General features: G+C 33.0%; 2 protein-coding genes across 4 annotated transcripts; both read right to left on the bottom strand.

Annotated features, from left to right (window-relative positions):
- Nucleotides 1-2,416: 2,416 nt before the first annotated feature.
- On the bottom strand, nucleotides 2,417-3,398 carry LOC130808926 (uncharacterized). The gene has a single exon (XM_057674488.1). The coding sequence runs from the start codon at nucleotides 3,242-3,244 to the stop codon at nucleotides 2,837-2,839; it is 408 nt and encodes a 135-aa protein (XP_057530471.1). The 5' UTR covers nucleotides 3,245-3,398; the 3' UTR covers nucleotides 2,417-2,836.
- A 3,841-nt stretch (nucleotides 3,399-7,239) lies between these two features.
- LOC130807897 (auxilin-like protein 1) lies at nucleotides 7,240-15,122 on the bottom strand. 3 transcript variants are annotated; one of them, XR_009040678.1, is made up of 8 exons: nucleotides 14,573-15,119; nucleotides 9,071-12,788; nucleotides 8,766-8,855; nucleotides 8,623-8,688; nucleotides 8,443-8,532; nucleotides 7,729-7,905; nucleotides 7,355-7,453; nucleotides 7,240-7,280 (listed from the first exon to the last, which is right to left on the bottom strand). XR_009040678.1 is itself a non-coding variant. In XM_057673291.1 (8 exons), exons 1-7 carry the CDS (start codon nucleotides 14,998-15,000, stop codon nucleotides 7,418-7,420), a joined length of 4,605 nt encoding a protein of 1,534 aa, XP_057529274.1. In that variant the 5' UTR covers nucleotides 15,001-15,122; the 3' UTR covers nucleotides 7,240-7,280; nucleotides 7,381-7,417. The 3 variants fall into 3 exon arrangements, 2 of the variants coding, with proteins under 2 accessions (XP_057529274.1, XP_057529273.1); XM_057673291.1 differs by having other exon boundaries at nucleotides 7,381-7,453; nucleotides 14,573-15,122; XM_057673290.1 differs by having other exon boundaries at nucleotides 7,240-7,453; nucleotides 14,573-15,122.
- Between the last annotated feature and the right edge of the window lie 8,043 nt (nucleotides 15,123-23,165).

Genomic DNA, 23,165 nt, shown 5'->3' with positions numbered 1-23,165 from the left:
TAGATCTTAACAATAACAAAAATAATATAGCGCAAAATATATCAAATTCTAAAATATAGGTTAGTTCAAATGTTAAGTTATAGTCTATTTTATATAACAAATTGTTCATGTAATATGGTATTTTTATATGATCATAACCTAAAATAAAGAATATTAAAGATATATAGAGAATGAAACTTGTTAGATAAGATTTTCACTTTTTTCATAGATAGAAAGTTGAAAATCATTAAATGCATGAAACTTTTATATGATGAACCTACTCTTAGTTTGATCTTAGGGGCTAGGTGGCCAATTATTACATATACAATGTTGTGCTCAACTGCTCAAGTAATCAACTGGACGGTCTGTCTGGACCCGAAACCAAACCCATTAATTTTTGGTGGACCAATATTCAGACCCAGACTTAAACCCGTCAAGTCTTAAGGGTTTAAGGACTAAACAAGTCTTAAATGAGTCTTAATTTTAATTATCATTCATTAATATTTTTGCATTTTAAAGATTTTATTAGTATTAAAATGAGTCTGAGTTGTATACAAGTCTAAATTAAGTCCAAAAAAAAAATATAGAAATAGGTTTAGAATGAAATTAATACAAGTCTAGCGGGTCCAGAAAGTGTCTAGGGAGTTTAGAAATGGTCTAGCGGGCTTGGGTCTTAAATGGGCCTAAAAAGAGGGTCTCGGTCAAGTTTGAGTAGTCTGAAGACCTTAGACCAATTTATTTTTACACCCGAAATCAAACTCGAATCCGCTGGATTTCAAAGAATTAGACTCGCACCCTAAAAAGAGGGGCAGATCTAAAGCAGGATGTTCACACAAATTTATCTCAACATGTGAGTTACCACAAGTGCACGGTGTTATAGCACATACGGGTCAAACACAAGGAGCAAGGGTATGCAACTTTCTTTGCATATTAGCCGGACATAAAAGACACTTTTGTTGTAAACAATAACAAAAAGGTATGCAAAAGGAAACAGTGATAAATAAAGTGGTAGGGTCATCTCATTCATGATGACTATTCAATGACTATACACTAACTTCTTAAGGGTTATTAAAGGGTAGCAAATCGCACTGGAGCAATTCGATCCTTGATCAGGCTTGGGATTGCCTTTAAGCTCTTCACCATCCTCACTCTTGTGAGTGAAGATGAAGGGCTTGGGCTATAAATCGTTCTCTACTAGTTCATCCTTCTCTACTCTCATGGGTGGAGGATAAAGCCCTTAGGTGGGAGGATGGATACAAGGTTCAATCCTCATTGATCCCTTACATCCAATTCCATTTATTGATTAAAGATTAGATTACTCAATATTTCAACCCTCTTTGGTATATTGGAAGCAATCATACAATCCTTATCCAATGGGTACAATAACCTCCTATCTAAGGCTTTAATCAACCCAAAATCAACTAGAGTTTCACCGCATCAAGCCATCACAAGGGTTGAGTTAACCCTAATCCTAGAATATTGCTCACTACTCATTCTAATAAATAAAGATATCACTATGGATGATATATTAACATATCAGACATTAAACAAACACAAGAACGCAAATAATAAAGCTACTAAACAATAATGGTAAAAACCACAAATAAACATTAAAAACAAGATTAAACTATCAATAATCACTAAAGAGAAGTATTAGAAGATACCTACAAAAGACATAATTGATCGGAGAATTAAGATATAAAAACCCGCAAAATATAAATTTTCAATCTCCATGGTTATGGCTAGAAAGCTTAAAATAATTACCAACAAAAGCTAATAAATAAATGTAATAAACTAACATAAACTATAAAATAAAATTTGGTTGAAGAAATTAAAATTAAGACAAGAAAAATTAAGAGAATAAATTAAGGTTTATAAAGAGTAAAAAGGCGAAAAAGGAAAGAAAAACTAATGCTACTGCCCCTTCGAATCTGCCTGCTGTCCTCGAAAATTGGCTTTCTTGAAGTCTAATTCATGAAATTGGGCCTAGGAAGGGAAACGTATAAGAAGCCCGCCCGGAGATGCATCATAAAAAATGAAATGTGAAAAAATAAACTCAACTCCTTTTGAACTGAACCAAATCTTAGATTTGTGGGATCCATGGATACTTAGACCTGCGATTTATGGGTCCGAATTTGAGTCCCCTCTCAAAAATAGATTTGAGAATTATGGGTTAATGTAGTGGATGATAGCTGTTTCTCTCACCTTTGTAACACAAGTTCAATTCTCACCACCTACATAAAAAAATTAATTCCTCGTCTCCTTACCTATAAAGATTCTTCAACCTACATCCAAATCAACATTATACCCCAAGAGCCAAGACAGCATAGTATATTGTTGCTAATAAGTTGGTCAATTATTGCATATTATTCCAAAACTTCAACCTCATCAATAAAAATATATAGAAGTATAGAACAAAGCTAAATCCAGATTACGATTATACAAAAGTTTGGATCGATAATTCGATAGATATATTTTTTTATATACATACATACATACTATACTTTAGTAACCTTAGTTAATCCAGTACAAAATCTGGGTTCTCTTAACAAGCTGAATATATGCTCCATGCTGATTGCTCTTTTAATCAACCAACAATAAAAACAATACCCACCAAGTAAATTTCCCCATCAAACAGAAAAAACAACAAAGCAATGAAATAAATTAGTTGACAAATGACAAGCCTATGACTATAATCGATGAAGAGTTGACTGCACCTAAACTTAACAATGTTGTTTCCCAAAATCATATGATTGTAAGAAAAGACGCCTACAAGCTTATACGCTAATCAATATATACGTCGTTAAATCACAGATGTGGGATCACATGTGGGTATTTTCTCGATAGGGGTCCATATTCATTTGTAATAGATAATAGGTGAATTAGTATTCTTATTCCACATCCCACCTTCTTTCAAATACTCAACATATCTAGAAAAATCTGGATTTGCAGTGAGCTTCTTCTTCTTCCACTTCCCTTCAAACAAACTAAACACAGGGTGACTCTTTCCACCCTTTTTACCCTTTGTTTCTTGTTGATGTTGTTTAGTCTTAGAGTTTTTCCCTACATAATCTGATCCGAATCCGATCTTTTTGGAAGATGATCCAAATAAAATGCTAGCAGGAACACTAGTAACCCTTTTTAGTACTGCATGATCTGCTGAAAAGGCTGAATCATTACTCATACCATGAGTTTCATCCAACAACCTATCATATCCACCACCTCTTTGGCTTCTTCTTGTACTTAAAGCTCTAAACAAAGCCATTAAAGTTTATGATTGATTTGATAATGTTACAAATTTTTATGAGAAAATGATCGAAAAATGAAAATGTTAGGTATAGAAGTGAAGAAAAGGAAGTAGATAAGAAGAAATTTGTGATCACTAAGGGATGATACATATACATATATATGGGGTTTACTTATAAAAAACAAAAGGATTCAAATATTTGCAAAAGTTTTAGTCATTTGTGGTATGCTAGGCTTTAAATTAATTTAGTTAGTTGGGCCCATGGATTGTATATATTTGACTTAAGCTAACTACTCGTACTATTCTTTCTGTCTAATCTATTTACTTTTCACTCTTAATTTGTATTTTATGTTTAAACTATAAGTTAAAATATATTCAAGTGAGATCTTATTTCATTCGTCTCAATGCAAAGATTATTAATATTAATTTTTTATTTTTTTAATCATGCACAATTAAAGAAATTAAAAGATAAATTATTATCTTAACAAATGTGAAAAAGATAAATGAAACAATTAAATTGAATAGGAGGGATTACTATTTAACACATTATTTTATGTGAGTACGACAGCATGAAAAAATCATGATAAATTTGATGACCCACCAGAGGTATCATCAGTATGTAAGCATTTAAGTATTAGTAGAATGTCAAAAACAATTTTCAAAGAGAGAAGAATAAGACAAAGAAGAAAGATGATGCTTAATAACAAAATTGCCTTGTGGGGAGTGGAGTTGTTGGGCAAAAGAGGCATTCTTACTAAATTAGTGGCCTTTTCTTGAAAGATTAGTGAAAGGGGACTTGAGAGGTGTGCTGATTTTTTCAATCATCCAAAGCATGTTTCATACCCAAAAAATATTAAAACTAGTTATATTTCTTCGATCTATTTCATGTGAAAGCTTTTTATGAAAAATATAACTAATTTATATTAAAATTGTGATTTTATAATTCTACAATTCAATAATTCAATTCACAAAATTAGTTTATATTATTATTAACACTAATTTTTTATTGAGATCGTCTCACCATATATGACCTCAATTAGGTCACCCAAAGTCTTTTACAAAAATGCTCCTTGTAGAATTCAAAATTCATTGTTTTTAATATTTTTTTGCTAATGGGCTGCTTGTATGAACTCGTCTCATGGTGAAACGGTCTCATGGTGAAACGGTCTCATACAAGACTTGCTATATTATTAAAATTTCTTATTCACAATCTTTCACTAATCTTTTTAACATAGGAAAATTTAGTTTCATAATTATATTTATACTTTTAAAAAAATAAAGTTTTTTTTTTTTTATCGATAGTTTAAAAGTAATTATTGAGAACTTTTTCATTCAATTCATAAAAACAAAGTGAATGTAATTCACAAATTTAATCCTTTGAAATTAACAATTATAATTGATTTTTCAAGATTTTCTTCGTTATAGTTATTAACAGCGAGAGATTCATCCTTTAGAATCAATAATCCATATTTGATTAGATCATGAAAAAGTAATAGAAGTGCATTTTCTTTGTTGAGATTAGTGTTAGAATCAGGAGACGTGACGAAAACGGAAAGAGCAAATAGGGAAGTGGGTATTAAAGTAAATAGCAAAAGTAAATTTGATATAAAAATAAATAAAATATTTCAAGATAAAAATAAATAAAATATTTCAAGATAAAAATAAATAAGAATAAATTGTAAAAAAAAAAAAAAAAAAAAACCTAAACTTCACTAAGAAAAATAAATTCAAAAATAAAAATTCCAAAAATATACAGTCACGTATACACACGTGTGCTGCCATGTTAAAACCTTCGGCTTTATAAACATTAGCAAGTAATTTGATGTTTTGAACACTAGCAGGTTATAGCATGTTTCATGAAACTAGTGTTTACAGTTTAAACCAATAAAGGGAAGCTAATATACTTCAAAAGCCAAAAGATTAAGCATATCTAAAGCAATTTTTCAACGTTTTAATAAGAACCTATGAATTTCTTTCTTATTAGAGTCGTAAAAGAGATATTTGACAAATAGCTAATAACTAATAATTAGTAGCTATTTAAAGTAATTGATTTAATCAACTAGTTTTATCAACCAATTTGATTAATTGATTATGAACAAATAGCTAGGAGCAATTAGTTTAAAAATAGCTTCATCATCATCATCCTACCCAGTGTATCCCGCTCATAGAAAAACAATAAACAGGGTTCGGGAGGAAAAAACGGCGACAACTCATACCTATAAAGGAGAGCGCGACCAAAAGAATCCCCCGGCTAGAGACGATAAAGAAACGTAAGTTTAAAAATAGCTTATTCATAACAATTAGCTATTTCAACTAACTAATTTACCAAACACTGACATTAAATGGCTTAATCACTCCACCATCTATTCTAACAAACACTGACATTAAATAATTTGTGTCAAAATAAACTAAAATTACTCAATAAAATTTTTTTTTGCTAATTACCCCCAAAGTCAAGTAATTAATCATTATTAATAATGAATTCTGAATTAATTGTAGTCGTATTTTCTATCTGTACATTGTCAATTTTTTCTCAAATAAATTTACTTCTTTTTGATAATCCTTTGATAAATTTGTTCTTTACAAAATACTATATGCCTGAATTTTATTGTTGTTGGCTAAAGTTCTTAATCATTTAATTTTCTTTTGATAAAATATTTGTTTAAATACAACTAAAATAATGACCTTAAAAAGTTCAAACTTATAATACAAATTTATAATTATTTATAACATAATTAATCATCAACTTATTAACTCAATAAAATTTGATAAATTTAATTCAAAAAAAAATTTATGGATTTGATGTCACTTATAAACAGTTTGAGTTATTTATTCAAAGATCGTGACGTTAGTAGCCAATAGTTCAAACTTTCAATGATCAAACGAAAAAAAATGTAAAATAGAATAGTAATAGCAATAGGTGTATTCTAAATGGACACGTTTCGAAAGTCATCATCACTAAATTAACACCTGATGTGAACTTCTTCCAATTTACTAATAATTTTTCCGTTTACGACAATAATTATTGATTTGTCAACAACAAAAAATAGGAGTACTACTAGGCACTAGCACGCTCGAGTCAAAGACTGAAAAAGCCTTTCATAGAAGTATTAATTATTAACCCGGTCCAAGACATTTCATTGTTAAGGAACCTTCTACAAAGGTCAAATCTCAAGTAGCACATTTTTCTTGTTTTGGTAACCAAGTAGCACATATTCAATACGATATTATATCAGAATTTTGATTTTAAGAGAAAAAAATATATAACGTTTCATTAGAATTTTAGAAAATTTGAGTTGGAATATCACACAATTTGAATTATTGGTAATATAACTTTCAGATTAGAGAGTAAAACAAAAAACAAGTAGGAGAAAAAATAAGTTGAGAAAATGACCAGCAAGAAAAATTTTAGATAGATCAAAAGAAATTAAAACCATTGCCAAAAGACGACACAATAGGTCTAATGAAATTTTAAAGACACAAACAGGTTAACATTAGAGAAAAATATAAAATGACTCACTTCAATCATTTAGATAATAGAAGGGGAAATTCATTAGCATCTATTATCCGTTATATGTTGATGTTTACTGTTCTTACAGTGCGAGTTTAGGGTGCACCTGCAATTAATACATGTTAGAGAAATGTAATTCAGAACCAATATATGTTGATAGTTGAGGGGCATCGTTGCAACTCGCAATGAAATCGACTCCCTCAGCACTATCACCAATAGCACCCATTGGCAATTTAGGGGTGTGGGGGAATGGATGAATGGAACATGTATCATATACTCCCAAGTTTTAAGCTAGATCAGCATTAGCATATAGCCAAAACTACAATTACTTACATATTTTCACATTACCTTTTGGCTTTTTACATATCAAGAGAACTATTTTGTAAGGTGATTTGGAGAGCGGAAACACGAGACAGGCACAACTTCTATTAGTTAAATATATAAAGACGCAAATATTGATATCAATCACCTGATACTTGTGTGATCCAAAACCAGACAAGAATTAGCAGCAGAAGCACCCTTAAATCTGGGCCTTTTTCCTTTCTGTAAAATTGCACAAGATCAACATATATCTACATTCCAAGCACATCAGAAGAATGATGGCTATACATATATACATTGTTTTTTTCCAAGTATGAAATACCATATCCATTGCATGCCTCGTGTTTTAATAGCCTACACTATTTCTCCTCTGAGTTAAATCTGTTCCAAGCATCCTGTGCAGTAGGGAAAAAAGGGATATAAAGAAAATTATGCACCATTTTAGGAACACTACTTTCAAAGCCATTTAAATAAGTTATAGAAGCAATAAATTTGAAATTGTCGCCTAAAATGACTAACACGGTTAATTACTTATTATTCTCCAAGAGAACAGAAACCATTAAAAGGGACAGAGTAACATTTGGATAGCTAGATGTGTAAACATAAAAGAATGTCAGCATAAGAATGATTTAGTGATAAGATAAAACGCATTTAGAAAGTAGAAACATACCTTTAAGAGATCAAAAACCTTTTCACAAATATACTTTTGTTGGATACTTGCACCACGTTGTTGCAATTTGTCAGGATGCACGCAGAGAGTGGCTTTTCTGTAAGCTTTTTTTACAGCAGCAGCAGTTATAACTTCTGTCAGTGGAATTGCCTGCCAACCACTGTCAGGCCCAAGGATCTGCCAGAACAAAATATACTTAAAGTAAGCTGTTTTGAGCAACTTGATCAGTCTCACATATTTCTCAGACTACAACATGCAAGAGGATGATCAGTTGGAAAGAACAAGTGGATAAAACAACAAATTCTCTAGACGTTTTCTAATACTCCTTTGTCTTCATGAGATTGCTCCATACACCCAAAACATGTGAGCTTTTTGAGCTGTATAGACCAAATTCGTGGGAACGGAGGGAGTACAAGTCAAGTAATTTAAACAGGTAGAAGATTTGTTTATTGACAAAAAAAAAGATATTGAAATCAACAAGATACAGCAAGCATGACTCGTCTAGTAGAAACAAGATTGTAATAAAGATATTGCATTCCACAAGATACAGCAAGCGAGAGTCATCTACATAGAACTTAAAGAAAGATTTAAGATAAAAAAAGAATATTGTAGTAGAGTAACATCGCAGATAATATACGTTATCAAGAATCAATCGGAAAATGTAAAGCATAGACCCCTTCCCACCTTAGGTAGACTGTAAATAATAATACATACATATTGCAATGTTGATAACAAAGCTCGCAAGTTGCCTTCCTTGCCATTTGACCATCTTCTGATATCAGCATCAAGATTTTCAGCTAATCTCTGGTAAAAAACACAAGAAAGGATATTCAAAAATACTGAAATACATAAATCCAAAATAGAGTATTTCCGTTAAGAGCTATAAATGCTTACAGTTCTTTCTGCTTGCTCCCTTTGTGCAAGAAGATCACGCATATTTTTATCTGCAAGCGCTTTAGCCTGAAACAGTGTTCCAATAAATATGTGGCTAACTATTAAACCAGAATATAGATCATAAAAGATGCAGAAACACACACCACTCTTTCGACAGTTCGGCGATGTCTCTCAAGTCTGGCCTTACACCTCTGGACTGGTTCACCATTAGATTCTTCCAACCTCTCACTAATCTGCAAATCCAGTTAAATAGTGAGTTAAAAAGGAATTTAAAAAAAGAAATCAAAAATCATAGATCATATTCCAAAACCAAAATGTGTTCCAAGATAAATTTCTGACTCAAACTGTATGCGGCAGACGCCTAAACCTTTATCACTAGTCGGGGCGTCTGTACTCTATCCTGTCACATATAAGTTTTTGATTCAAACTGTCAAACCAACATACTCACCGTGGGGATAGAGCTCTGCCTCATCATCACCTCTCTTTCTGAAAAATGCTTTTCAGAAACAGATCTTTGCATTCGGTCTCTTGTATCAAAAGTAGATCTCTCAGCCTTTGCTTTCTCCATGGCACGCGGACGAGCCTCAGCAGTTGCGCGCTCTACTGCAGCACGCTCTGCCTTTAACCTGGACTCTGATGCCTTGTCAGCTAATGACCTCTCCCTAGCCTCTGCACAGGCCTTCTCTAATCTCTCCCGGGCCTCTGCCATTGCTCTTAGTCGAGCTTCATCTGTTGCTCTTTCAAGAGCAACCCTTTCTGCCCTGTCACGAGCATCAGCATATGCCCTATCACGGGCTTCACGTACAGCATACTCAACTGCCATTCTATCTTTTTCCCTTTCTCTCAATCTCTCCTTTTCTTCCTCGAACTTCCTAAGACGTTCCTTCTCCAAGTTTATCTCTTTGTCTACATCTTTCTCTTCTGTTGAGCAATTATGAATAATCTTGTCTTTTCTATCAATACTTTGGCCACATTTAGGCGGGTGAGATGGTTTCTGGAATCTTGCTTTACCCACAGGAAGTACTGTATGAGTTACTTTTTCCCTACTTGTATTCTCATGGAACCCATTGATTCCTTCTGCACGAGTAGATCTAACCTTCTCTTCCTTGTCCAAAAGAATGTAATTTTCCCCTGATAGATTTCTTTTTCCTCCAACTTCATCATTGAGATCCTTTGCCAAACAAGGATCTGGGGTTGATTGAACTTTCTTTTTCTCTTTCAGATTTTGTTCATCCCCAGTAGAATTACACGTCTTGATGTTATTTTCATCCAAGTCAACTTTGTTTGAGGCATGAAAGGTTCCTCCCTCAAGCTCATTGTCTTCAGGACCCACCAGAGCAGCTTCTGGTTCTATTTTCTTTTCATCAATCACCACATTTGACATAACAGCCGCGTCCAACTTGCTTCTTCCATCTGATGATGTAACGTGAATCTCACCATTTTCATTTTGAGAGGTCCCTTCCTCGGAGTCATCATCCTTTAACGGCTTACTGAGTTTACAGGACATATCCAGTGCAGCATCCCTATGAGGATCAGTCCCATTAGATGACTTCAGTGTATTTCCCTGTATAGGCAGCTCAATATCAGAGGAGCTATTTAGCCCCACGTCCTCGTCCCACTTGATGTTCATGTCATGTCCATCTACACCCTTCCAATCTTCCTGGTCATCAGTATTATTATTTGTTTTCCTGGTTTTTTCCAGCTCATATGTACGCAAAGAGTTTTGCTCTGGCTCAATAGCCTTCTCATACTTCTTCCTTTCATCTTGTTTATTGACATCTTCTGATTTCTCATCCTCAACTATCAAATTACTAGAATCATCAAGCCTCTGCAACCTTATAGGTTGCTTTGGAACTTCTTGGCTTTTCTCGCTTTTCTTCAACTTAAAACACTTTTCAAGGTTAGTCTTAGATCCTAGCTCATCAACTGCTTCCTCAAGACCGCAATACACTTTTTCTAGCTCACATGCCTGCAGAGACTTTTGCTCCACATGCTCCAGTTCAGCAGTCTTCACAAGCTTCTCTTTTTTATCTTCTTTTCTACCCGTTTGTGAGTTTTTGTTTTCAATTTTCAGATTGTGATCCTCGGAGATCCGCTGAATTTCTATTGCTTGCTTGGGAACTTCTTTACTTTTCTGGGACTCCTCAAGCTCAACAAACTTTTCGAACTTTTTCTTAAATCCTTTCCCATTAGCAGCTTCCTCAAGATGATTGACAAATTCCTCTCCATGCTGCAAGTTTCCCAGATTGTTCTTATCTATGTTTTCTTGTAGTCTATTCCTGCCCGATACATTCTCAAAAGTTTCCTTTACTCTCTTATCAGCAGCGTTCGTTCTCTGTAAATCTTTTGTGTGATCTTTTTCTTCACTTTCACAAGCGGTTTGCATCTTGTCTCCCATTAACACACCTTTACAAGATTCCTTTGAACTCTTGTCCATCAACTCCCTTGTCTGTTTGTTTATTTTCTGCGTAAGAGACTCTGTCACTTGACTCTCGGTTCTTTGTCTTTCGAAAGACTCTTCTGCTCTCTGCTCGTGTAAATTTCTCGTAGTTTCTTGCACATCATAGCCACCCTCGTTCCATTTACTTTCGCATGATATTCTCAATTCTCCTTGCCTGACAATAGACGCCTCATCAACCATGCTCTCAAGAAGCCCTTCCGCATTTCTGTTCAACTGTCCGCTGTGACAAGATTCACTTTCCTGCTTACACTCGTCTTCCTCAAGCACAATATTCGATCTGAAAGCCGCCACCGGGTTTTCTTCCATTTTTTGAGCTTTGCAAAGTGGAATTTCAAGCTTCTCCGGTTCATAGGCTAACTCAGGTTTCAGCTGTTTTGTATTTCCACGAGACATATGATTCACTTTCTTGTCGGGTTCCACATGCCCACAGGTCACAGTGTCATGAACTTCTTGAGCAACCTTGACCATTTTCTCATAGTATTCCTGTCTGGATACTACTTTTGTTGCTTTTAGCCTTCGCCTATTTTCCACTGTAGCACAAGCCTCTCCAGCAGAATCTGAATTGTGATCATCATCACCCTGTTGCTTGATTGTTATATTTTCAACACCACTACTACTATGTCGATGAGGATCTAACCGAACGTAATCACTATTTACAAATTCAAAATATTGTGTTGCCTCCTTCCATTCACCAGCTGCATCAATAAACTCAGTATCCATGGACAAGCTACATTTCTTCCCTTGCTTTGTTTCAGCACGTACCCCAGATACACCAATGGACTGTTCAGCAGCTAGAATATCAGTGAAATTCTGAGAGACATTTTTAGAATGTCTAGATTTAGAAAAAATTTTAATCTTAGTGGGACCACTATCGCTGGTTGTGTGCACTACAACCTCTCCATAAAAAGCTTCATCGTGTATCCCTTGAGTGTTCTCCCGACCATTTACACCAGTTTCCAAGTGTAGCTTACCGCAATTCTGAATTCTATCCTTTCTGTCCCTCCGCTCTTTTGCAGCTTCAAGTTTTGCTTGAGCTTTCACCATTGCATCCTTCATAGCAGCAGCAGAAACTGCAGCAGAAGAACTTGCATCCACCTCCATATCAAAGAACAGTGGTGAACTACCATCATTACTTGCCTCCAATCCATTTCTTTCAGAAGCTACAGGACTAGAGCTGTTTTCACCAAAATCTCTGCTCCTGTCTTCCATTATAGATGGAGGTCTTGATGATGGTGGCAAATGAGATGGTTCTGTTTGAAGGTTGATGTCAGACATTGATGCACATGTAATATTTATATGAGATGTACTAGCACCACATGCTTCTCCAGATCTCTGGTCACTATCATATGTTTTCGAACCAGTATCATTATATGAAGCATTAGATCGGGTTTTTTTTGTTTGTTTCTGTGTGAGCTGAGAAGTAGAACCCGTGCTAAAAAAACTGTCATCAAGTACTGGTGAGGAACTTTTTCTATTTATGGCTTCATCAACTACACAAGTATATCCAGGCACATCATTAAGTTGAGTTGCATGTGTAGTGTTTGTCATATGTGCGCTGGTTTCTGGATTGATTTTGTGGTAAGAAACATTAAACTGTTTGTTTTCTGATGGTTGATGAGTATTTTCATTTGACAAGCTTTCATTCTTTTCGGAAAAAGCAAACATATCTGAATCATCAGAGTGAGAATCTGAACCAGCTGGGGTCCTGTCCATGAAAAGGAAAACCAGATGACTCATTGTGATATCAGTATTTATATGACAAGTAACAAAACATGAGATTGGACAAAAAAGAAAATGAAAATGGAATTAAAGAGCAAGCAAAGAGATACTACCAATCTATAGACTGCTATATGGAATAGCATTACCAAAATATACGAAAGCTACGAAACTAGATAAGGCGGTTCATTCTTCAATTTATAACTTCTACACAATCTAGATATCGAAGTTTTCCTTTCTAACTTGCAAGTAGGGCATAAAACAAACACTGAGTGAAATCCATTCATATGTCATTCAGATTTCAGACATCATGAACACGTCCAAATATGGAATTCAACTCATTTAACCCTTACTCAGTACTCACGGTTCAAACCATGAAAAGCTAGCATCGGACATCAAAGACCCTTTCACAATCAACTGATCTAGGCGACTTTGCATTTTCTACAAGTCCCTTTTCTTGATCCTCCTTAGCTACTAAGCCATGATCATGAACAGTAGTTAAAACTTGATTTGTTTTTAAATATTTTCTTTTTTGAAGTATCAAAACTAAGCAGTAGCAAGGTAGATCCTTTATATATAAACCAAAGAAACAAGTACTCCCTTTCTTCCTGGATGATTGGCGCCTTCAATCAAAGATCATTTATGAGATTTTAGTTAAATTTCACAGATATTTTCCTTCCTTATTTCAATTTTTACATCTTTATCATATCATCTATATGTGATTCTAAAACATGGCCTAGTGTATCCTTATTCTTCAAGGATATGGAGAACCAATTTTAAGCAAACTGTGGACATCTGCTTGGAGTTAAATTGAGCATCATTGAGTATTGAAATTTTGAAAATGAAAGTGACGGGTAAGTCAAAAGAAAATGATTTGGGAAGATAAGACCCAAGTATCCTACGATTTTGGGGCATCAAATGTAGAAATGTAGCCTATTATTTAGGGACAGAATGATTATAAACAAGCACAAACCAGCATTTAGACAGGCTGTATAACTCATTATCCATCACCAAACATGTCTAGTCCATACTAATATACTTCATACATTAGAGACAGCCAAAACACAAAGAACCAAAAGCAAAATCAACAAATTACAAAACAAACTTCCAAACGCATACATCATCAAAATTCCTCCACCATTCCTTTTGACACAATCTTACGCTATTGATTCTTTATATCACAGTCACCAATTCGCAATTAGGCATGACATTGAAAAGACACCAAAATCGACCTGTTTACAAATCAAATCATGTAACAAAGCAACAGAATGTCTCTAATTGGCCTCAACACCTCTCAACCATTTCTTCTATCCCCCACCAAATGGGGTTATCCCAAATTATCAATGTATGAAGATTACAGGAAATAAATGAACATAATAGAAACAACAATCTAACCAAATAAGAACATAAAATAAAAGATAATAAAAACAAAAACAACTAAAGTGTAAGGAACAGCCTAAAGTAGTTTTTATTTTTCCAAAATAAAGATTAAAACAGAGAAAGTTCAAATTTTAAAATTGAATTTCAGCTCAACCAAAAGCAAAAGTGTAAAATTATATCAAATCAAAATATGCGTAACAATTAAACAAAAGAAAATTTAATTAATCACTAAAAATGAAATGAAAAAGGGAAAAAGAAGCATTTTAAATTTGAAATTTAAAATAAAAAATAAATAAATAAATTCAAAAGTCACCAAAGATGGATAAAAGTCAATTAGGTGCCAAAACAAGAAAAAAAAAAGGCAATTGGAACAAAAGAAAGAAGAAAATATACCAGGCTTCATCAGAGGAGCCACCATCATCGTCACAAAAAGAACCATTACAAGGACGAAAGAGTTCATCAAAAGGAACAGCAAAATTGATAGCATTAAAACCACCAAAAACTTCAGAATAATCGAAGAATGCAGCGGCAGAGTGAATGTCATCAGGAACAGCAGGAAGATCAAGGACAGGAATGGAGGAAGAAGAACGTGATGGAAAAGATGATAACCTGAAACCTCCAAAAATTTCAGAGTAATCTTCAGGTCGAGGAGCTAAAGAGGAAGAAGAAGCGAATTTAGGAGGACCGCCAAAAACATCATCGTAAGAAGTGGAGTTGAAGAATCCGGCATTGTTGTTGAAAGAAGAGGAAGAAGATGAAAATGGTGGAGGTTTTTTGTTGGAGAATGCAGGAGATTTAGAGTGAGAGTAAGGTCTTTCCATGGCAGAAAGTGAGAATGAGAGAGAGAGGGGGTTAGGGTTTTGGCTGTAATATGTGAAAATGAGTAGTCGTTATAATTAAAGTGGTTCATTTATTGTTTTCTCTTTCTTGTTTCTTTTTGGTTCTGGGCAAACTACAGGGTCAGGGAGTGTGGATATGGTGGGGACTGGAAGGAGACTGGTGAATGGTGAGGTGAGGGGTATCATGGGAAATACCACCATCCAAATGCTCTTCTTTTTTGAATTTGTATCTTTTCTGTTTTCGATGATTGTAATTTTGTTTCACCATTTTATGATGAGGTTTTTTTTAAAAAAATTTTTGTGAATAATTTAATTTATAATAATTTTATGTAATGTTTGCTTTCAGTTTGTTGTTAATGAACTTTTTAAAATACTCAATTTCTTTTTGTCACTGATTAAAAGGGTATTTTACTTTGAAGGGAAGTGAAAAACGTACTACTATTATTAATTTTTTATAATTATATTGATTATAAAATTTTAAAGTGTAAATTTCAACTTGTTGTAAATAATATATAACAGGTTGGCGGGTACCCGACTCAATGTATTTTGTGGCCTATAAACCAACTTGATTAAGGCGGGTCGGGTACCTGACCCGAATTATATTATTTTTTTAAAAAAATAACCCGCCATTTAGGATATGAGTCAGAAGGTCGAGTCAAGCAGGTCAGATTTTTGAACACCCCTAATTGATGGGATATGTATATAAAGACACTTACTATTTATGCAATGATTAACTTCACAAGCTAGGGAAATAATAGCAATTTCATTTAGTTTCTTGATTGGTCTATTGGCAACAAACAAAAAGTAAAGGTTGGATTATTGAACAAAATTTTAAAGGTGGGATTATTGACAGGTAATGGAAAATAGATCGAATTATTATAAAGATGAAAGAAGATGAGAGGTAACCTGATATAGCAGGTCATTTTTTTGAAGAGTTCATCGGCAACAAACTGAAAGAAAATGTTGAATTATTAAAAAAATTTCAAAATGTGAAATTATTAGCAGGTAATTAAAAATAGGTTGGATTATTCACAACAATTTTTCCTTTTTTAATGCTAATAAGGATTAGTATTTGTCGACATTTACTTTTTTTCACTGAGTTTTTAATTTCACCTCTATCTCTTAAAAAACTATCTTAAATTTCACAAATAAACACTTATCTAATAGGAGTATAATGCAACATATGAATTTCAGTTTTGATTAATTTTAATTAATGAAAACGTAATGAAGACAAAAATCTAAATTGTTGATCGATTTATTTCTTTTAAATTACTTAAATTAATAAAATATTAATTAAAATTCAGCGCAATTTAGACAAAAATATGAAATGTTGATCGATTTAATTTCGATTCAATTATAAAAAATAAAAAAGTATATAATTTTGCTTAAGTCAAAGTAAGCACATTATTGACAAATCTAAAATCAATCGATTAATATTAATTTATTTAATTTTTATTTAATTTTGAAAAATTAAAAAAGGGCCAAGTAACACAAAATTAAATGTGAATGACTATTGATATTATTGGCTCATATAGCTGATCTATTCTTTTTAGATTAAAATTATGACATTATTATTATTATTATTATTATTATTATTAAAAATGTATAGCATTAATATCACATACGCTTTTAAAACTTTTTAAATTTTGGAAGTATAAAAAGTGAATTTAATTAATGTGGTTATTTTAATCTTAAAAGTATTGTTAAAAATAAAAACTTTAAATGAATGTTATTATGAGTTATGAATCTATATCTCGTATGTCTATATATACTATTTACTATTAATGAAATCTTGTAGTACTTCCTCAATATTACTTTTTTGGTTCCTCTCAAAGTCGACTCTGAGATTTAAGAGGCTTGTGGTAAAATATTGATTATGAGCCCTAAACTATTAAATATATTTTTTGGGTCCCTAGTTATTAACCATTAAAACATTTTTCTAAAATATTTGGATGGACCTTGTTCCTTCTAGGGTCGGCCCTAAAATTTTAAAAATCCGTAACTAATTATAAATTATAAGCCCTAAAAAATAAAATATCTTTTCCGTTTCATTTTACTTACTAAGTTTATGAAAAAAAATATCATTATGAGATGAATGTCAAAAGAGAGAGATGATAAATGACAAATAACCATCCCATAACAAAGATTAGGTCCAAAATACGTAGATAATGAGTCAACATCTGAAATTAAACAGTTAAGAAATGATTATCATTGCTTAATTAATAATAATGATATAAGGTTTTAGCTTATTTTTTATTGATGAAAGGCTTTATTTCCCTTATAATAAAGTAGTAGGAATTTGGTGGTGGGAACTGGGATGGAATTAGGTGGATTGAGGCCATCATACAGTTACCTGGACAAAGTACTTGGATAATGACAGTTTATGCATTTTTCATTAGTTAGATCAATTAACTATGAGGATATCTTATTATTTTAGACTCACAATAATAAATAGAATCGAAATATTAGTGGATTGAACAAGTTCAAAAGATATGATTCAAACAAAATGAGTTTCTAAATGAGGTTATTTGAAAAGTACAAGTATATTATCAACCTACAGATATTTTAACCAATGTTGCTAGGGCAGAATTATTCAAAGACACTCTATATACGAGTTGTTGGAAATACTTCACATGTGAGATAAGATTACATATTTATAAAACGGTGGGTTTTGGACTTGCAATAAATATTGAGTGAGCTAATTCTTCTATATCTACATCGTACCTCTGGCTCGAAGTAATGATATACAAAATGTGAAGCTTCTTCAGTAAGATATTGATTGCACATTGACGCTTCAATATGGGTTTTGTTTCCAACATTGAGTTTCAGATGCCGTATAAGTACCTACATGTAAATATTAATTAGACAAGACATATCAAATAAATGAAAAAACATTAATATTAATTGGATGACGTGCATATACCTTTTGCATGGGTACATCCACCTATATTGAACGGGTTCAGCTGTTCTTGCCTTGTATGGTAAGTAGAGGAGTAAATACTCCATACAATCAAAGAAAGATGGGGAAAAATCTTCTCCAATTTGCACAGTGTAACTGATATTTCAAACTCTAATTTTATCATGTCTGACGTTTTGAGTTTTGGAGAAGTTATCATTTTGAAAAACAAGCTTAACTCAGAATGATGGGAGGAGATCTTCTCCAATTTGCACAGCAACTCACGAAAAGCAATTGAAATTAAGCGTCGCATGAAAACGTGATAATCGTGGCTTTTCATCCCAAATATAAAATGTTTGGTCATGTCATTGTTCCTAGCCAAGTTGGACACATAACCATCTGACAGAGCTCTTTTTACAGGCGTTTATGCTTGCCAAAGTAATTTACAACTACTTCAAAATATAATACAACTAAGTAATATAATAGTAAGCAGAGGTTTGATCCACAGGAAAAAATAAAAAAAATAGGACCTTCAATTGATTTAGGTGTATTTTCTTAGATATGAACACTAATATAAGGGGGGTTAAATGTAGTGATGAGAAAACTTGTTTTAATTGACTAAAAACAACTAATAAAGATTATGAGGTTATAAACAGATAAAAGCAATTCTTGAATACTTGTTAGTATTCCAACTTCACACATTAATTTTCAATCTTCCCAAATCAACACAATCAACCAATCTAATGAAAGGAAAGACATCCTTAATCTTGATTTATAAATGTATAAGTGAAAAGCATCAAGTATACATCATAACAAGTCAACAAACTTATGGAATTGTAAACTAAAGCAAGATTACAATTAACCAAAATGATAATCCTTCTCAAACAACTTATTAATTAAAGTAAGTTTTATAAATTATTCAAGTTGCTACCATACTTAAATTAGATAAAGCAATTCAATTCAATAGCATGTGAATAAGCAATTAGAAAACCTATTTCCAACTAAGCATTCCAATTAAACCAATTCAATTCATATTCAAAAGCAAAGAGATTATCAAAGGTGATTGTAATAATAAAAAGGGAAGACTTACAATTTTGTGGCAAAAGAGGATACTAATTTTCCTCAAGATGAAAACCTTAGCCAACAATGGCCATCTCTATCAAAAGCATGAGGAAGAATGAGTTTAAAGATTTTTCCAAATTACAACCCTAATACAATTTCATCAAAAGTTTTTTTTTTAAACTCTCTCCTAAAACTATTACAATCCATCCCTTAAATACTAGTTTGCAAAAATTTACTTAATTCAGAGGAGAAGAGAAGACATCATTACTCTGATGCGAGCCATCTTCTTCGTCAACCTTGCTGCCATTTGCATCCAATCAGCTTCAAAAGTAAAATGTGAAAGCGACAAGTTTTAAAAAGCTGAGGCGCTCAGGTCGCAAGCCGTGAGTTGCTGCTAATTTGCTTTATGCTTCAATTCTTTCCCTCTTTCTTGTTTCTAATACTAATAATAATAATAAAGCTAATAATTTACAACAACAACAACAACAACAACAACAACAACAACAACAACAACAATAATAATAATAATAATAATAATAATATTAGGAATAATAATAATAATTAATTATACTAATAATAATATTTACGTATATAATAATAAAGGTAGAAGTTAGTAATATTTAGCTACTAATAACTATAATAAAAGGAAATAAAGATAATAAAATAATATAAAAGTAAAGCTCTATCACCATCTGAAAAACCTTAACGTCTTCAGCCACTCAAGCAAAGCATAAATACGTCTATCATCCAAAGTATACGATGTCATTGGGATTTCGTTCCCCACTGGATGCAACACACTTCTAATGCTGAGGTCTTGCAAGTCTCTACGTGCACCAATATGATCCTTGGTTTCCTTTTCAACACGCATCACTGTATTAAATATATTATCAAAAAATGTTCTTTTTAATGTGCATCACATCAAGACAGTGTCTGATCATATTAGTTTCCGAGTACGGTAAGTCCCAAAACACACTTTTTTTTTCCACCCCAAGTCCACGAACCATAATTGTTGTTATATTCGCGTGTACCATCCTCATATACTTTCTTCATCCCATACATGTTAAGCTCCGCAAGTAACTCAACACCGGTGCGTATATGTGGGGCGTGACCCTCCTCTTGAACCCTTGCCATGAAATTAACCCTGTCCCTTCTGAATGGATGACGGTCAGGCAAAAACATACGATGACAGTCAAACCAACACATCTTCCTACTATGTCTCAGATAAAAAGCCTTTGAATCAGACATGCAATGAGGACATGCATTTTTACCGTGAGTACTTCATCCAGATAACATTGAATATGTTGGAAAGTCACCGACTTTCCATCAATGCCGCTCTAAGACAAAAGTTTTGACCAGTGTACACATCATAGATCAAGATGTCGTCTTTCTACAACATCTTAAGCTCGTTAATCAAAGGCTGCAGGTAAATATCGATGTTCTGCTAAGGATTATTAGGCCCTGGCGCAATGACTATCAAGAACATGTATAGTGTCTTCATGCACATCCACAAAGGGAGATTGTAAGGTGTCAGAATCACTGGTCACGATGAATACTACCTTCTTGAGCTTCCAAAAGGGTTGAATCTGTCTGTACACAAACCAAGACTAACATTTCTAATCTCAGCAAATTCTGGATGTGTTGCGTTAAAATGTTGCCAGGCCTCTGAGTTTGACAGGTGACACATTTTCTCCTCTTCGATGTGTTGCTCAACGTGCCATCTCATTTCACAGGCCGTAACTCGAGATGCATACAATTGTTGTAAGCGTGGACCTATCGGAAGATATATAAATTGTTTCCTTGGAATTCGTCTATTTCCAAAATCGTCTCTAACCCACCTTGTTGTCGAACACGTACGACAACGTCTTGCGTTAGTAGTACGACCCCAGTAGATCATACATCCATTAATGCAACAATCAATCCTCTCTAATGGCAACCCAATCCTCGCTATTTGCTTCTTTGTATCGTAAAAACTAGATGTCATCGAGTTCGGTTGAGGTAAAGCCTCCCGCATCGAAGTGCACTTATCGTCATACATCCTGTAGCAGAAGCGACACTCTCGATAAATAATTAACATTAATAATTATACTTAACATAAATAATGCGGAAGTGTAAAACGCCGAACTGCTAAAAACCATTTGAACTAAAAATCGGTCAAAACATAAATAAAAAAAATCTTACAACTGAGAAAATATAAAATAAGGTTTACTTAAATACGATAAAAAAAAACATAAGTACAATATAGTCATCAAGTAAAATCATTGAAGCTAAGTCCTCGATAGAATAATTAAAGTTGCGGCCTGGATCGAAACCTGAGCTAATTTTTTTTCCTGCAAAATACTGTCATCCATAATACGGATGACAGCCGATTAAATCGGTCAGCGATAAAGCCGAGTACAATTTTCTCAATAAGCTTATGATGCGATAGTTAAATCATGCTTACAAAATAATCATCAAGCACAATATAGAAGGTTATTACTCATTATTGACCTTTACTAAGCCATTAAGTTACATTCTCAATACTTGCAGAAGTTCATTACTGCTACTAAATACTTGGTAACCTTAATGCTTATTTAATCAAGTTCAATTAAGCCTCATAGCTTTACCATCATAGCACATCACAAGATCACAACAATAATGACAACTGATATATGTAAGGGTCTGGTTAGGTGAGGACCGTAGTCCTAAACCCTAACTGTGGTGGGAGTCGTCACTCCTCTCAATACTGTTATGCTCGAGACTTCACAGGATGGGTTTTTCTCGGACCCCCTGTCTGACACCGCATTTTACGTGCCGGCTAACACGGACGCCGGGATTTTACATGCCGGTCCATGGTTCGACGTTACCTTACTATCGGAGTCATACAATCAATATCATGCAATATCAAACAAGACTCTAAACCGAAATAGTTTATATTCTTATAAGTCAAACTTGCACTAGTCAAAATTATGACAATTCTACCCTTTTAATAGAAACAAATTACTAGTATCTAATAAATTAATATTAATTAAATAAAAAATTTTCGTTGCTATACTAAGATTCCTGATGCTAAACTAAGTCATTATTATGTCATAAATAATCACAAAAGTCAAGAGTAATATTAATAACGTATTTTATCAAATAATCAATAAAATAGTAAAACGAATCTATCATAACTATAAAAAAACATAATCCGACAAGTTATTAAGGGTCCAAAATCTAAATGAAATGAGTTTTCGAGAAAAACAACGCTAAGCATTTTAACAAATTTGTTTGACTATTTTACCAATAAACCAATTAAAAATTTATCAAAACACCAAGATGATATGGAATCATTTTAAACACATAAGTTTATTTAACTAGTAAAATTCATATATATTTATATTATCATATTAATCAAAAATTTCCATATGTATGACTTTTTTTTCGAGTGTCCCAAAAGTATTATTGTTTTGACGAAAATATCACTAAACTGGATATGACTTTAATATTACCATGTAAAGTTTAAATGTCTAAAATAAAGTTATGTTGATCATGCTTTTATATTATCGAGTAACCATAAATAAATATCACATAACGAGAGAGTTAAGAAAATATGTACCATTTTCCTCCAAAGGTGGTGCTAAACCAAGTAAGAGAATAATAATAGGAAAATAAGAACTTAAGGAAATAAGCTCCAAAAGAGAAAGTCTTCAAGGTTCCAAGCTTCAAAGAAGTAGATCTTCAATTACCCAAAAGAAAATGATATCCAAGCTCCAAAAGATAATACTTGACTTTTTAAAAGTTGATGATTATTGGCTTAAGAAGTGATAAGATCAAGCTCCATCTTCATTTGATTCTTCAACAAATAAAAAGGGTATAAAGTTAGTAAGATGTTAATGAAGTGAAGATATAAGAAAGAATGGTAGAAAGATTTGATGATGGGGGTGCAAGTGATCTCATAGCTAAGGAGGGGTATTTATAATGAGTTTTGGACAACTTTTTAGTTCATAAGATTGTATGAAAAAGAAGGTTAACTTGTGTAAGTGATTTAGAGTGTGTAAGTGAATGTGTAAGAGTTGGAGTGTGTAAGTGGATGTGTAAGAGTTGGAGTGTAGAAGAAGGTTAACTTGTGTAAGGAAATGGTGATAGCTTGTGTAGGTGATGAACATTATGGATTGATGTATAAAGGATTTTGATTCATCAAATTTTTGTTCTAGTTTATGCTAGTGAA

The sequence above is a fragment of the Amaranthus tricolor genome, chromosome 3, assembly GCF_026212465.1.
Source record: "Amaranthus tricolor cultivar Red isolate AtriRed21 chromosome 3, ASM2621246v1, whole genome shotgun sequence".
Classification (NCBI taxonomy): Eukaryota; Viridiplantae; Streptophyta; class Magnoliopsida; order Caryophyllales; family Amaranthaceae; genus Amaranthus; species Amaranthus tricolor.
The sequence above is the reverse complement of the archived record's forward strand: the minus strand, read 5'-3'. Positions and strand labels throughout refer to the sequence as shown.